Here is a 17,604-nt window from a genome sequence, read left to right as displayed (position 1 = left end):
CACGGTGTACTTTTCATGTTTATTTGCATTGAGTTTGCATAATTTTCATTCGTGTAGCTAACAGAAGTATCATTAGCAATCGTAAGCTACGTGTTCGGTTAACGTGCAGAAAAACCTACGCAGATAGCTCAATGTCAAAAGTAGTGACTGAACTATATCACTGATAGCCTAAACGATGGATTAGAAATTAAATATATTATTAGCTGTATGTTAAAAGAGCTGCGTTTTAATTGTTAATTAACGATCACTACTTCTTATCTGTGATAACTGTGGACTTGGATGAGACAATCAAATATTATGATTGAATAGGTGACAAGAAGATATACATGTATGTATAGAAGTAACGTACAATCGGATATATACTTTATTGGTCCAGCTGTTCAACTACGTAGAACTATTTATAAAACTTTACAAAATGCTCAACGTGTTGCAATAAGGGAACCTTGCTTAGGTATATTTACAAGGCAACGGAGTTACACGATTTCTAAGAATCGATTTGACGAACAAAGCTGTTACGCGATTAACGTGATTGCACCGCAGGTTCCTCGAGAACATCCATTACAACTTCGTGATATTTCGGATTAAGATATTTTCATCGTGAACCCAACGTGATTGTGCAAAATACCTCCAACGTGCTCGGGTCCTGACCTGGTCTAGAAAAACTCGTTATAAATCTCTCCCTTTCAAAAACAATGGCGGATGTAAAGTCTTACAAAAACCTTAATTATCATACAAAATCATTGTGAGGAACATTTGATCCTTCGTGCACTTATACCGTAGACATAATCAACTAATTTCGAGAGGTCGTCGAAAATATGATCTCTAATATAAACTGGTAACTTACGAATAAACTAGCAATACAAATTATTATTAGATGTTAACGATAATTTAATAATCATCAATAGGTTTACCGATGTAACAGACATTTTGTATAATATATTACACAAGCAAAATGTACTATACAAAGTATAACGTAATATTGCGACATTAGACATAAAAGTAACTATTAGTATCGTCAAACTTGTGAATTTATTACTACCAGCATTATTGCCGTAATGGTTTTATTAATTTTGACAGTAATAAATTCATGGAAATACATAACTATTAAATTTACCCTTTTGTTTCCCTTTAACTCTACGCAGTGGATAACAAGAGCCTGTTAAAGTATTGCCGGGCAATCAAATTGGTGCAAGGGATGAAAGAAATTCGCAAACCATCGAGTCTTACCAAAACCGCTAACGACATAACGAGACAAGCGAATCCCCCATGGTCTATCAAAGTCGTTTACGATCCAAAGTGAACTATTCGTCTACCGTGTAAATTCGTTAATTAGCTTAGGAGAAAATGTCCTGTCGTTTACAAATGTCCCGACAGAACACGAAAACGTACGATATTTCGCCGATGAGTCGTGAAACTGTCGCATGCCGATTTTTTTATTGCGTGTGTGATTGACCACCGAAAATCGAGATTTGATTATATCCTATAAAAATTGACAGTATACAAACAATTCATCACATCAAAAGTTAATGTGTATATATATATATATATATCTTTTTTAATATATTAAAAAAGACTTCGTAACGAACGTTAAAGATTGGTAACGTTGATCCTTAAATATATAGATTCAAAGAAACCAGATGCCTTACTCAACGCTGCTAAGAAATACTCTGTAACATTATAGACTACAACTTTTACAATCTAACAAATTCGTCGGCCGACGTGCGATAATTACACGTTAGTAAAAACAGTTTCGTTCTAAACGCAGGGGCACACATTTCGAATTCTACCTGCGGTGCGCCCGGCGTCGTGTAAAGGTTGCCGGTCGTCGAAACATCTTCCGCATTATTTTCGCGACTAACGACATGTTAAAATGCAATTCGAATTTTATATCTTAGATGCGTAGACAACTACTTAGACGTGGAGAAACGACAACGGATTTAACTCTTTTTTTTATTTTTATTTTTTTTATTAACTATTTACTTGGTAAAACGATATAAATTACGTATGGGAACCCGACTTTGGCCCCAAATTACGTGCGCTTCTGCTCTAACGGTTAATTTATATCTATCGGTCGATTCGGAGGGGAAAAAGAAAAAGAAAAAAAAATCGTGAGCCACATACGAATCAAGAATGGAAGCGCGTAAAAAAGAGTTTCGTGAGATGAAGTACATACGGTACGATTGACTCTGATGTTTCCTAAACGAGACGTGAATTGAAAATCGTTTCGTGAATCAGAGATGGTTCGACTCATCAGAGATCAAGTCATTAATTTAATTAGATTTCACGGAAATTCTATATTCTTCCCAGACTTTTCTTACGTAATGTAACAACACTGCCCAAGCTACGACAACTCCAACTACGTTCTATGTGCGTGATCTACGTTGCTACTTTCTTACAGTCGCCAACACCCACCCCTCGCGATACTTTCTACGGTTCTCGATCGATCGTAAATTAAATTGCGACGACTCGCATCGCGCGCGATGATGAATTTCGGGCATGCACGTCATCCGAGATAAAAGGAATAAAGTCACCGTTCGGCTTCGTCGCTCGCGTCATTAGATACCTAGCACTCGATATTCAGGTACTAATTACGTTACTGTAAGGTAATTTTGGATTATAATTAGTCTTACACGTTGATAGGAATAGAGCCGACGTTCCGTGAGAGTGCACAGCTAACGTGATTATTGCGATAATAAATTTACGTGTGTAATTTCTTTTACTGCAATCGCACAACGTTGCGGATCGCGCCGCAAAAGGTAAAAAGGATGTTTGTAATTCTGAGCGAGGACACGTGCATGCAAATTTTTAAACGGTGAGTTATCGGAATGCGTATATGGGAAATTTTGCCGTTTTAAGTCTCGAAGTATCTAATTAAATGGAACTGAGCAATTTGGGATTCTGCAATGTCGATTCGTTCTAATTTGTCCGGCCACGCGCAGGAATCCTCTCCCGCGCGTTTGACCTCGTGGAGCTGTTTTCGCTCGTTCGGAATATTTTATAATTATTAATATTAACGATACCCGCGGGAAAGGGGAAGGGTTCGTTTCCGGAGACCAGCTCCGTCGCGCTTTTAATCACTTACAATTCGCACGTACGCGCGAATATATTCATATGTAAATGTCACATCGAAATTCTACATCAATTCTACACGACAGAGAAGATATCAGTTCGAAATATTTGCGCAGTCAATTGATCGGGCAGTCAAAGTGAGAACGAACGCGAACCTGCGGCGGGCGCAGATTCGTCGATTCACTTTGTTCGAAGTGCAAACAACGAGGCTCGACAGCCAAGGAGGCGAATTCCCATTTAAGGAAAATGCATTCAAAACCGTTCGCCATCGCGGGATATTAGATAACGATTGCGGCACGATAAGAGTCTAATGGAAAGACGCGAAATAAAGCCACTCAACTATAACTCCATCGGCGGCGTAATTCTTTTTTTTTTTGTTTAATTTCGTAAAAAAAAAAATAAAATAATATCCCCTTTTTTTTTGATAAGATAAATGTCTGTCGATTTGTGTAATTAAAAAAAAAAAAAAGTAACCGCGGAATTAACTAGTTAAATCAATTCGTTCGTCGATTGCTTAGCAACTATTGGGCGAAGAACGAAGGTGGTTCCACAAGAGCTTTAGCTGTCATTCTTCCTTGATTCACAATCGTGTGAGTGGCCAGCTTGCCGCGCGGCGATTCTTTCCCTTTCCGCTATTTCACCTCCGGCTTATGCTTGCAACTGCGCCGGCTTTTACGCTAATGGTCCCCAACCTGCCTTCAGAAGCCACCCTAAATTTCCCGGGAAATTATACTTAGGCGATGTACGCGTGCGAGAATGAAAAAAAAAGGCGAGCTCAAGGTAGCGCGCGCGGAAACAAAACGTAGGTAAATGATAAAAAGAAACGCGATACCCTCCCTCCGCCCCCTGTTCCGCGACTTCCGTTAAGAAAGACAGGAGGGTGAAAGCTTTCACGGCGGCCTCCCCCAAAGAGCTTTTGTACAAGTCCGAAATCAATATAGCCGCTCACGCAGATCGCGTCTCGATGAGACGCGGTACAGGGCGTTTCACGAGGGGTGGCCCAGGTGGACCGCCGGACCGGTCGGCTCAAACGCTGGTGGTGATCTGCTCAATGACGGTGATGTCACGGTGACGTCGCGGCCGCGTGCGGTACGGGTCCTGGTGGCCGAGGCCCTCCGGCACGCTCTTGCTAGGCCTCAGCGGCGCGTGGAACGGCGGGTGGCAGTAGTGGTCGGCGATCGAATGCTCGTGCGGCACCCGCTCGACGAAGTCGCGGTCGCGCATGCCGTCCTCGAGGTCCAGCGGCACGTGCAGGGACTGCGACTTGGGTAGCCGAGGCCGCGGCGGCGGCGGGTAAACGCACGGCGGTGGCGGCGGGACGATACCGAGACTCGAAAGCCGCGGCCCTGGCAAGACCGGCGACGTTGGCTGCCGTCCCCAGCCGACCAGGAAGAGGAGCGCCGCGCCGCACAAGGAACTCAGCGTGCACGCGTAGTAACCCACTCGCGGGCTGCTCGCGTTCATGTAACCTGGGGGGAGGTACGGCGGAGTTGCGATTAAAGTGCATTGTACCATTTGTCGCGCGCAAACTGAGGAGGCGAGGGAGGGCTGGAAAGGACTGGACGATATTTACAGTTGTCCATTTTAAACGCGAAAGAGTTTCTAAAATCAATTTCACGAAAAAGCAAGAAAAACAAGTAAAAAAAAAAAAAAAAAAATTACTCTCCTGGCTGGGAATATGAATTATTAAACTGATACACCCGTACATCATTTTCATAACTGCTAATAACGATGTATAAATAAATAAAAAAATTATTATATTCAACTCGTAATGAACTTTAATCTTTTCTCGCGTCGGTATGCCGTTTAATTGTTTCATGTAATTGTATAATAAATTGTTTCACAACTTTGGATAATGCGAGCGACGGCGAAATTTCGGAACTGCAAATTGATGAAATTCCAGCGAGCGAATAAGCTCCTCAAAGTGACCGAAGCTCGCTAGTTCGCACAATACGCTTCGAATCTTACGAATATGCGTGACAGTTGTCATCTCTTGCTTGAATATTCTCCCTTAGCTAGGACGGAGGCTGGAGGAGCGTATTTCCCAAGCCGTGTGTTATTATTATTAAGGACGCCAGGCATTAAATTCATACACAGGGACTGTAGGTAGGTATAAGACCATTAGTAGGACGGATTTAGCGTGCGGGAGAGCGGATTTCGCCCACCTCGGTGGGTTTCAAGTTCTAATACCGTTGTACGGACGTTTGGAAGCACGAAGAATTTTCGTCTCGGGGTAAGTAACTGCGGCGCATTATAATAGATATCACGCAAAGCTGAAGCCTTTATCGAGATATTATGTAAAACGCACGTGTAACAATAGCTCCGGTTACTATGTAATACTTGTCGTCGAACGCGAAAGTTCGTCCCGTACTTCGCCCCGGAGGAATAAAGAAAAATTAAGAGACCGTGTAAAAACGTAACTTTTCTCTTCGAAATTAAAAGAAAAAAAAAAATGTCTTTTCTTTCCAAATGCCGTTTAAAGAGAAAAAAATATTCATTTTATGCGAATACGCCTCGTTCCGTGAGTACGCATTCGCATTTTGATGAGAGACGAAGGGGCTTTTTACGTGACCAGCAAAACGTAAACGGTCCCCGAAATAAATCAAGGGCCACCTCCGTGAGGACCTTGGCGAACTGGCGGACCTGAAATTTCGTATTTCCTGCGCGTACCTGTGAGAGGAACTCCGAGAAGGATGGGCAAAGCTTCCGCGGCTTGCACCAAAGCCCACGATCTGGCAAAGTGTCTCGCTCGCAGCCTCTCCAGGGCCAGCATCTTCAAGGAGTAGAGCGTGCCGCCAAGCGAGGCGCCGTAAAGCGCGGAGGCCAGCACGAGTCCGTGGTAGCCTTGCACGCTACCAAGGGCCACTTCTGCTACGGCTTTAAGCAAAAGAGAAAATCCAATTCGAATCGACGATCCTCGAATCCCACCATTTCCGACACGTTCGTACGAAAAAATTCATGCAGGACCGCTATTTTACCGTGTAACTTCGCTCGCTAAAGATTCAATTACAATTTCGTCAAGTTGACCGGGCTTTTATCGCACGGCAAATCGCGTGTATCTCTCTCTCTCTCTCTCTCGTCGACTCAATTTCCGGTTGAAAACGATCTAATTGAACGGCGAGTGTTTGCCGTTTGCATCCATGATAAAATCAAGATCAAAGTAAAGAGGCTAGTTTATAGTTAACTCCATGCACGCGTATCTGGAAACGATAGCGAGGGATGATACTGACCAACTCCAATGAGCGCCGCTTGACAGAGATACTGCCTGGATACCAGGCACTGAGCGGTAGGTCTGACGATAACCACCCCCAGAGCTGCGCATCCGAGCGCCGCCGCCAGGCCAAGGAAGGTCTGCAGCAGCACCAGGGCGCTGATCTCCAATCCGTCCTGGTAGCCCTGCAGCGCCTGTAAGTGATGTTTCTCATTAAGGCTGCGGGAAAGAACGCACCGTACGGGATCGCCGCGATAACGCGGACAATGGCGCCCGGGTAAGGACGCCTGTCTAATATCGATTATCGAAATTGGTCCCGTCTATTCACCCCACCCCGAGATTACTCCGGAAATAGCGAGATTAAAGAAACTCCGCGTACCAGCACGATTTTTGCATCGTTAAACCTTTAGCGGACGCGCCGCGTCCTATTAAGTTGCCTCGCGAGCGTTTCTCGGTGCGTCTCGACAACCGGTCCTTTTGTCGGATGAAACGAAACTACCGGGGACGACCTCTCTTTTCCCGGCTTGGGTCGAAGTAAAGTATCGGTGATTCTTTCGCTTTAAATCACGTTTGTTACGAACGAAGAAATTTTGAGAACACCTCGAGAGACGGCTTACGTGGAATAAAATAAACATTGTGTAGCGTTCGATTTCTAAGAATGGCGAGCATTGGCTCGCTGTAAAAGTAGGAAATCCTCTCAATCACTGAGTGCACTTACGATGTAGAAGGCGGGGGTGTAAAGACCGAAACCGGCGGCGCCGGCGGCCAGCATGAGCATTCTCACAGGACGCGATCCCAGGGGACTCAGGTCGACCAGCGGCGGCTTCGGCGTCTTGCTCGTGGACTTCTTCTCTTTCACTTTGTTGCGCTGGTGCTTTAGATACAGGATGGCCTGCCGATGAGGGTGGTACTGCGAGGCACTCCGGTAAATCAGTCCCAGAAAGAAAGTCAACGAGAGCGCCCCGGTTACCGATTGAAGTCCCAGCTGCCAGCCCAGCTTCCTGAAGGCACGAGCGGCGGTTACGGTCGCCCAGGAATTGTCAAATCAGCTGACGACGGCGGAATTTTTCAACCCCGCAACGTTCCTTAGCTTTATATTGCGAGTGGAAACTACTGCACTCCCGGTTCTCAGAAGAAAATCTTTCTGGCGATACGAGTATTATTCTTACGAATCGGGCGGATGGATATATATAATATATATACTCGTATATATGCCACGACACATTCACGCTTTCGCCGTCTCCCGCTCCGTGGACGCGCATTAAATATTTATCGTGTATCCCAGGATCGGGGATGATGACGGTTCGGTATCGCGCGGCATGTGTAATCAACTGACCGGTCGATGCGCTCGCAAGAGAGAGAATTATTTGGCAAAAAGCCGGGACACGTTCTCGCAATCCGGAACGCGTTTCAACGCCCACGGGTTTGTCGTTATCACGGAATTATATGCGAAATTCTTTTTTCGCATCGCCGACAGCCTCGTGCACCGCGGCCCTATTCGCCGTTCTACGTATGCGAGTAAAGTTCACCATCCGGGGATAGCCGCGGCGTAATAGCCGAAGAATGAAAAATTAATTACGCTTTGTGTACTTGGCGAACATACGCCTGTAATTTACATTATTATAGAGCGCGTGTCATTTTTTTTTTCTTTTACATGAAAGAAAACGGTTTTGCATTTAATAACTTTCGGTAATAAACATTCGTAATGTATCGCATACACGGGCGTGCCTCCCGCGACTTCGTCGTCATCAAAACATTTCATTGTCGGCAATCAAGCACGCGGTAAAAACGTTCCGAAATGAATCAAGCGAGGGAAGGAATAAGCAGAAATAAGTTCTATCGAGTTGAATTTAATTATTATTCTTCACAGCGATTATTCTCCGCTCAATAAACGTTATCGTAATCGACTGATGGATTAAATCATGCGAAGCACGACGCGCAACAGTTTGAAGCCCAGCACGTAGAAACCACCGCGGTTTATTACGTGCAATTTAATTTCGCTAGGTCCGTTAAACGATTCGGCGAAAATAACACGGCTGCATCGTTTAAAATAATACTAATGTCTGGTGTACTTGTCGCTATAAATTAACTCGGGTTTTTTCTCGGCGGAACTTTTGGCCTTTCGGCTTCGAAAAGAAGTGCCATTTGCGAACTCCGGACTCGCGGAGGAAAGGGAAAAAGAAGTACGAAAGTGCAGAAAAGACTGACCAGTTGTACGAAGGAATCTAATATCGCAGCCATAATCGTAGAAGAAACTCGGCTGGTGGACCGCATCCGCAATGCAGTGATTCCCGCGCGAAATGAAACGGACCTGCGGCTAGTTTTTACGTCAATATTAATTCATTCGGCAAACGCGGCCTGGCAAGTATCGAAGAAAAAAAAAAAGAAAAAAAAAAGCGGCGCGGTCGAAATAAAATTATTAAACGCGAATTACAAGCTACGCGCGCTGTATCAGTTTCCTATACACAATACAAATTATTTTTCGAATTCGATGCGACTTTATGACGATCGAAGTCCCGATAATTCCCCTATGAATTTAAAACGGCGGAGATAAAAAAGAAGCGGATTGCTTCGAGAATATTTGCTCGTTTTAACGATGTGTGTGATGTAACGCTCGAATCACTTCCGTGCTAATTTCGTTTTTCTTTTTTTTTTTCCTCCACAGTTATTTCGGCCGAAGATATTTCCGTATTTTATATTACAAATTAGCTCGATACATCGCCGACCTGGGCAAACTTGTCCGAGTTATCGAGTAACCCATATATCGACTTAGCGAGTTGCTCTAACGGCCTCGCAATATTATGTTCGACGGTTCAGAAGAGCCCGATCTCTAATTGGACATGCTTTTATACCTAACAGAAACTGTCATATGGCCGTGGCAATTAAGTGCACGTTTAATAACCCGCATGCACGACGAGCGGAACATTTTGTCCGCATACAAGTCGACACACACGAGAGATTAATCACGGCAAACGTCTCATCATCATCAACTAAAATTTCACTCGATTTTCGTTAATTAAACCTCTCGCGGATAGTTTTAGCGGGATAAAAATCGCGGGGTGTTTACTTTTATTTCGGAAAGCAGCGTCGTGGCACGTGTCTCGTTATTAAAATACCCGATATTAAAAATTAAAAGCTTTAAGTAGCGATAAAGCCGTCGTAAAGCGGAGCCCCGCGTCACAATTTACTTTAATACGGCTTCAATAAGACCCGCGGTGTAATTTTAAGCGCGCGTTAAAGAACGACGAGAGATTAAACGAAAATAACGGCTTTCCGCGCGACTTGAGGCTGAGCCGAATTAATCTCTCGCGGAAAGTCACGATCGCGGAGAAGCGCTATCGGATGGGAAGCGAGTGAAAATAATTTGCTGAACATTCGAGGACAATAGATCAGTGATACTGACAAACGCCCGTGGCGAACTCCCAAACGAACTATTTCGACGGGCGAAAAGTGTGGACAGAAAGGGATAAAAGGGGGGTGAGAGAGAGAAAGAGAGCGGCGCGGGAGAAAATGAAGGGCCGAACCGAATAGAACGTTCAATTATTCCACGTCGAATCTGTTCCCCGTTTTTGTGCGCGGAAACTGTCGTTGCGCCGCAGCATCCGTACGCCCGGGGAACACGCAGTCGCGCGAAAATCTACGATAAAAGGGCGGCGCGCATTGAAAGCAGTTTTGTCCGTGTGCTACACGCCGAGTTTTCTCGTACGCAATTTATTTCTGGAGCCATTGTCGTCAAATATCGTTGGTGCCGCTAGTAAAATTCATCGTTTTCGAATATCGCATCCAGAGAAACTAACTGCGCGGCACGTGTACGTACGCGGCATCTATTTTTACGAGGGGCGGAGGGAATTTATCTGAAATTCATCCGAAAGCATCGCCGCATCTCGCGCGAGGTTCTCGATACGAAAATCTTTCGGTGATTAGATCTCTTTTAATTTCTGTTAAAGCGAAATTATTAAGTAGCATCGTATTGTCGGAGAGAGAGGAGGGGAAATTTTCTCCTCCTCCGCGATTCAATTTTTCGACCGAAATTAAATAAAACAACGCATGAAACTCTCTCAAATTCCAGTGATTTATTGAAAAGTCAACTTTTCAATAAATAAATGAATTTCTGTAAATCGAGAGATAAAAGCAGCTTTTGTGGGTCTCGATAAAAATTTTTTTTTCCCATTAATAATTACGTCGTGTGCTTTTAATTTACTTCTGTAGAATAAATAACTTTACCTATTTTCCCCCAAGTTGCATTTCTACCGGATACGAAAATTAATCCACGCGGATCGCGAACCCTCGTAATCGCAGACTAGAATGAATACCAAGCGCGAGCGATATAAAATTTGCATCGCACAGTCGAAAGTTAGTTGTATCGCTAAACCGTCACGAGTTCTTATGGGGATTCGGGGTCCCATCGGCTGATACGCGCATCACCGCGCGTTGCATTTCCGTAATAAAAAAAAAATATATATATATAAAAAATAAATAAATAAAAAATACGATAACTCACCCGACCGCTTCCTTGTAGACGACGCTGAAGAGCACTATTCCCACGCCGGTGCCGGCCTGTACCACCATCTCGACAAACTCCCGCCGTTTTCTGAAGTAATTGCCCAATATCAGGCCGGCGGTTTCCCTCACGAGGCCAGCCCCCGTGCCCATCACCAGACCGTAGCTGTTGCATTTTGTAAAGGTAAATCGTATGACTTTGCACGCCTGGCCGGGTAAGCCGAGGCGATATTTTAAGCGAAGAGCGGAGCTACGCGAAACGACGTCGTCAACGTCTCAAAGAAACTTGAACAGCTGGAATATATTGAGCGAACGTTCGTTTCTTAACGTCCTTTTTTATCTCTTTTTATTGTACTTTATTTTATTTTATTTTCTTTTTTTATTAATCTAATGCCTCTAAATTGGATGAAAAAGCGCAGACCGCCATTACGCGCCTCAGCTTTGAAAGCGTTCAGAAGCGAAATTAAAACGACCATTACCATAAAAATTTGCAGCTATAATACGTGTACTATATACAGAATGCACGTTTCAGAATTCATATTAATATCGACAAAATTTTTGCATGACAGCATAAACACATTTATTTCTATTTTTTAAATATTTCGTCTTTAATTTGCCGATATCATTCGCGACTAAAGACAGATTCAAAGCGCAGGATAAATAATTATCATTTTCCACCGTAAAAACGGCCTCAACAATTCACTTAACGCGCTATAAATATCACGTCCCTCGCATCAAAGTTAACGAAAAAAAAAAAAAAAAAGAACCCTTCTCGTCCGCCCTTCGATTATTTTTAATACACCATCCATCGCGATAATTCCTCGCGGTCGAACGTCGGCAAAAAAATCGGCCCTCGCCTATCGATTATTCGTAATCGCCGGCGCTCGCACGCCGTCGGCCGGCACTCGGTCCTTCGTGGCTGTAACAATTACCGTTACGCACCTAAGGAGCACTTGATGCATCTGGACGGCGAACGAGGTGCAGAGGGACGCCAGGGCCAGCACGAGGCCGCCGATCACCGCCGTGACCCTCGTGTTGCCGCGACGACACGCGCCGACGACCAGCGGCGCGGATCCATGGGAGATCGCGGCGCTCAACGCCCCAGCCCAAACTGAAACAATTCACCGGATGGTCACTTTGATGGGCTATTAGAACCGGTACCAGCGTGATGCTTCCTTGCGCGGCTCCCAATTATATTCCTCCCGCGCGGTGGAGTTTTTATTTCGGCCGGACCACCCCACCGTCCGCGCGCCGGGTGGAAAGCTCGTTTGCTGATTGATCTCGCGTTTGCGAGCGCTAACGAGGACGCGCTCGCAAACCGAAAACGTTCAACCTCCACCCTTCCCCTCATCGCCCGCGGGCGAAAATAATTTTTCACGAGTTTTCCCATCCCTCTTTGCCACAACACGCCCCAAAGCGGAAGATCGCATCGCGCGAGGACGCGAATTCTCGCGAACAGCGTCGTTTTTATAATTATTCTCTTCGGAAAAAACAGTATGGTTATCCTCGATGCGTTTCTGACGACGATCGAGTTTAGGCGGCATTGTTCCTTTTAAGAATACTTTTACTTTCCCGGATAGTTTTTTTGAGGAAAATTTTTTAAACAGTTATTGCGAGACTTATTTTACCGAGATTCCTTTCGTTTTATTTTGTTATTTAAATCAAGACACTTGTCAACCCGTTGTCCTTCCGCTGCACGGCGATGCGCAAGAAGAAAACATTTAATTATCTTCTTTCCCTTCTTCTTGGGGTGTTTTCGACAAAGTCATCGGATTTATCGCGCACGGCTCTTCGTAATTAGTTCTCCTAGTGTGGCGTCGGATTTCGCAATTACGACGAAATTCTCGTAACGTGAACTGTGCTAGTTTTCGGTGACGAGCAGTTAAATCGTTAATTACTGTTTACAACGGCGTGATAATGCCCGATTCTCGAACTCGTACGTTGCGGAGATGGATGAACCGGGGTCCTTCACCGATAGCATTAGGAGCTAAACCTTTGTGTCTAATAACAACGATCAATTATGTGCAGCGGCGCGTTTGCAGTAGGAAGAGACGACGTGGAAAAAGCAATTCGTGGGACTTCCGGTTGCGATCCGCGTCGAGATTTATGCAAAACTTCACGCCCCGTCGCGGCCGGTGCGGATAAAAATTCTGACATCCGAGGACAGTGCGTCGCAATGGCGCAAATACGAAAGACGCGACGGAATACGAAAACCATTGACGTGGCTCGATTTAATGCGCCCGAGGTGAGGCCGTAGCTGCGCCTTCCTGTAATGCTAAAATTGGACGGGGCTACGTCAATCGTATCGACGTACGTCTCCTGTAATCTCGTAAAAGCACGTCGCTTTTTACCCCCTTTACTCGCCGAGAACACCTCTCCCTCTCCATTTTATATAAACATGTCGCGCCAACTTGTCGCATAATCGCGACTCAATCCCGAATTCGACGTGTACGATCGAACTTGCAGCGCATTTTACGATGCAGAAGTTAAGCTATTGCTTTATTGGCTCGCTCAGTTCTGTCAAATTGTCTATACGCTTGTCTAGTTGTCCATTTGGTTACCAATCTAAAACTTAGAGTGTTCGGCAAATGTTTGAAAACGGACGTGACCAATTCCAACAGAAACAAAGTTAAAAAAAGAAAAAAGAAATGTAACAAAATATAAAGTAAACGGAAGTTTTTATTAAAAGACTACAAATGGAGCTTTTTAAAAGTTTAAGAGAATTTTAAGCATGATAAGATTGTAGATTAGATTTGTAGACGAAAATATTGCGGTTTAAAGAGAAAAAGACATTTCATATTGTTGGATTTTGTTTCAGACTTGAATTCAGTTGTTTAAATTACAACGTAAAGTGTAACTAATTAATTAAACATAAAATTGAACTCTGAGAAAAAGCTCGACGTAATTAATTGATAAATGAGATCCTGTCAGTTACACTTTTCGATACCAGATGGAAATTTCCGATGTTTTTCATCTAATCGGGCGTTATATTAAATTCCCGCGAAGTAATAATTAATTTACATATTTTAATACATAAAATGTCATTAAATTAGTCTCAAACGTTAAAATTCACGTTTATCCTACATTTTTTTTTCTTGTTCTTCTAAGATTCTAAAAACAAGACGCATAATTTATGCATTTCCGCTGTTTAATCTATGAGCCGAGCAACTTTAATCTCGGCATTAAGGATAAAATCGTCGGGATCGATGAAGAAGCGTAGCGATTCCGAGATGAATATGCATTGTCCGGCTTCGTACGACTTAAAGAGGGCTCTCGAAGAGTCTCTGGATATCGGTACGCCAGGGCTTCAACAGGTAGCGACTTCGGCTCGACGTTCTTATGCGAATAATTTATGAGCCTGGACGCTTTTAGCGCTATTTGCACAAGTACCACCAAGTGGACCAAGTGGGATGAGCCCTCCCCTCCCCCTTCCCGCCTTTCCGCTTATATATAGAATTTCGCGGATTGGATTTTGCAAAGCTCTTTTGTACCCAGATTGGATTTGTCCGCAAAATGCCCCTTTTATATCCCGCGTGCCATTATTTTCGAGACAAAGAGAACGCGAATAAAACGGGGCAGGAGTTCACCGGCGCAGATAACTCCGCGGCACCAAATTGTATCGAAAGGTCACTACGACGCAGAAAACGATCCGGAAATAAACCAGAAATAACCCGCGCGTTTAGCGCGAATCTCCAGAAACGTATATCGAATCATCGCGGTAATGCCGGCGTTTGTCTTCTTTACAGAAGGCGACCCGCTCGCGTTTCTATTCTACTTATCGCGGCATTTGAAAGACGATACACACCGGGGGAGTTTATGTCTTTTATTGCGTCACGGTGATGTATGAAAACACGTCGGGCCGGGCAAGGATAATTTTTCAGAGCGGTGCGCGAGACTCGCCGATGGCACCGCGCTTTAAATACATTCCCCGGCGGATAAAGGAGTCCCTTTCACGACGGTCTTAACAGCGGAGCAACAAGGAAGTCGGATGGACGGGAACCTTTGTTCATGCTTGTCCCGGCGCTCATCCGTCATTACGTATTTCCCTTGTAACGCCCGATGACGCCTCTCGCCCTGCGGAATCATGCATCCTCGTCCCGCTTTTATTCCTCGGGAGTATCTCGGCGACTACGGTCGCCGGGCGTAAACTACGCGATGTATTTTCACGTCGATAAAGGGCTGGGTCTAACGTTACATCATTTCTCCACGCCGACCGTTTCAAAAGGCACCGCGAATTACCATTTTCTACAACCGCTTTCGCATCGCCGTTAGCTGCGATTGTTACTTCCTCCGTGAGCAATTGCCGTTATCTCCGTGACTAATTATTTACAGTTTGTAGTGAGAAAAATATATATTTTTTAAATTCACCCTGCAAGAGCTCGCTTTTTCACGAGAGATGGAAGATAAATCGCCTTCCAACCATTAAAAAATCCAACAGTCCGCTTGTAATTTGTTAAACATTAAAAAGAGAGCTATCGCCTTATTCTTCGCTTGGTTTTCAACAGGTTTCAATTTTGAAACGATTCCACTCCGACGGTTCGTTCATGTGTCGGTTAATATTGGCGATACCAACCAATTGCGAAAGACGACGAATAATTAATATAATGTAATAATTAATAAACGTCTAAAAAAGATCTTCGATCGCCAAAATAAAATGTCATCAGTGAACGCGGTCCTTATTGCAAAAGATTAGGAAACTGATTAATTTTTAATTGCTCTCGGAAATTATTTTCAGTATTTTTCACTATTTGGGAGAGAAATTACTGAAAAGGTAAAATCTCAAACAAAACTGCAATTTGTATTGGAGCATCTACGTAATGTGTATGTAGTCAATCTATGTTTCTCTGATGAAAATTGAAATTAGTTTTTCCTTAATGAAAATTTGATCCGACGTTTTTTTCTTTCTCTTTCTCCCTTTTTTTGTCTTTTTTTTTTTTTGGCTTTGACTTGTAATCTCCATTACCTCAATTAATTTTCAAAGTAAAATCTTCCCAAAGAAAACAAAATAAAATTTTAATAATTATTAAAATATATATTTAACTTACACAAAGATATTAATAATCTTTTCTGACTACGCTTTTAATCACCTGTGTAATATTAGATTTTCGTTTCATTCCTCCCCTATTTTCTACTTATAAAACTTACGTTCTATCACAAGATAATGCAACGTAATTATATATATAAATTTTAATTAAACTGTTCCGCTCGGTGAGCACTAAGATCTCGCAATTATGAAGGGAGTATTAATAATTAATTCATACATAATTGACTGCGTAATTCCGCGACAATGTAAAGAGAGAATAGATAAAAATAGCCGGTCTCTCTCTTATGAATTATGAATGGGTGAGCGTGTTACAATCTGATTTATGGTGAATGAAAGATACGGATATTTTTATCGGAGATAGCGACGTGATAAATTTCACGCCCGCGGTTCTGCAAAATAAAAAGTATAACGCCTCGCATCGATCATGCCCACCCCACGTACACGTAATGCTACTTAATGCTACACCCCCGGTTAATCAAATCGGAAGCGGAAACTTGGAGCGTAAATACAGTTGCGGAACATTACGTGACGTACGTACATCCCTGCGTGGATTTAAAATCCCTGTTCGATTTGCCGGCGCATAGTTAAGAATCATTTCAAAGTCTACTTTCCCGCGCGCTGAAAACTTGGCCGTATATATTCACCGGGAATTCTAAGTGGTAATAAAAGCCTGGTTAAACGAATGGCTGAAGTAAATTAATGGTAACGAGATTCATTCGGGGTTAGGACCCCGCCTTTGAGACTGCAATAAAAAGTTAAGCGAATTAAAACTTGGATTGATAAAACGAAGCGGTGCGCGATCTAGGACTATGTATGCGTGAATGATCGATGCAAAAGTTACCACAGCGCGAACAATAATTGTGAGGGCCTCTTCCCTCCCTTCGGCTTGGGGAAAGAAAAGCTTCCGAAAACTTTTCTGGGTAAATTAAAAATCAATGGTGTTTCCGCGATACTCGAGGAGAGTGGAAATTTAATTTGCCGGGGGAAATGCATACCCGTAGAATAAAAGTTTTGAAGTTGTAAAACCGAATTTTTGAGAAAACATCGAGTTCGGCGAGGGATGCAGCGAGGGGGGAGAAGGGAAAGCGAAAGAGCCAGGGGCTTATGCAGTTTCCCTTAAACGATCGATATTTATTTTCAATGTGCCAGTAATAACAAGTTTGCAGCGCTTGAAGGCATATATCTTACGGCACTTTGCAAATAATAGTTATAAAGTGGCGTAATAAATATAAAATAGACTATTTATATAGATTATAAATTATAAATCCTGTAATTAATACATTCGACAGAATAGCATAAAACTGACACATTAAAAAAAAAAAAAAAAAAAAATTATTCTATCAAAGTTTCAAACACGTTCTAGCATACATGATCAGTCTATTAATCCCGATGCAAGTTCAATAAATCATCTGCTTGCGAGTCCTCCGACGTTAATAATGAAAAGGCCTGCCCCGTGGCTCTTTTTTCTTTCATCGTTATTCGGACGAAGTCTTATCACGGCGAAAGCGGTGTGAAATGAAGATATCGACAGCGCACGTCCGTCATTTGCGGGTGCCGGTCCGGCGCTAATTACCGCGAGATATTGCCGATACTTAAATCGACAGTAAATATTGATGGTCAGAGAGACGCTTTACGACAGGCCGGGCTCTAACTCTGACGAAGGGCTGGATAAGTTTTCCGAAACTAGGTCTATCTGGTTTCGGGCACATGTCCCAGCAGAGCGGAGAGCCTCTAGGTGTGCATCAGTGCACGGCGGTGCATCCTCGCCGCGCCGCAGTAT

At 43.6% G+C, this 17,604-nt stretch overlaps 1 protein-coding gene across 1 annotated transcript in view; it reads right to left on the bottom strand.

Moving 5' to 3' along the window:
- Positions 1-335: 335 nt before the first annotated feature.
- The window catches only part of LOC139102099 (uncharacterized), a 59,714-nt gene continuing 42,445 nt past the window's right edge, over positions 336-17,604 (bottom strand). The window contains exons 6-11 of the mRNA XM_070655765.1: positions 11,723-11,891; positions 10,782-10,946; positions 6,999-7,281; positions 6,300-6,474; positions 5,740-5,946; positions 336-4,538 (exon numbers count right to left, since the gene is read on the bottom strand). Coding sequence (XP_070511866.1) covers positions 4,096-4,538; positions 5,740-5,946; positions 6,300-6,474; positions 6,999-7,281; positions 10,782-10,946; positions 11,723-11,891 — 1,442 coding nt within the window. The 3' untranslated portion in view covers positions 336-4,095. The remainder of the gene's footprint in view (positions 4,539-5,739; positions 5,947-6,299; positions 6,475-6,998; positions 7,282-10,781; positions 10,947-11,722; positions 11,892-17,604) is intronic.

This window comes from Cardiocondyla obscurior, linkage group LG04 (genome assembly GCF_019399895.1).
Source record: "Cardiocondyla obscurior isolate alpha-2009 linkage group LG04, Cobs3.1, whole genome shotgun sequence".
In the NCBI taxonomy this organism is placed as follows: domain Eukaryota; kingdom Metazoa; phylum Arthropoda; class Insecta; order Hymenoptera; family Formicidae; genus Cardiocondyla; species Cardiocondyla obscurior.
This window is presented reverse-complemented; position numbering and strand designations above follow the sequence as displayed.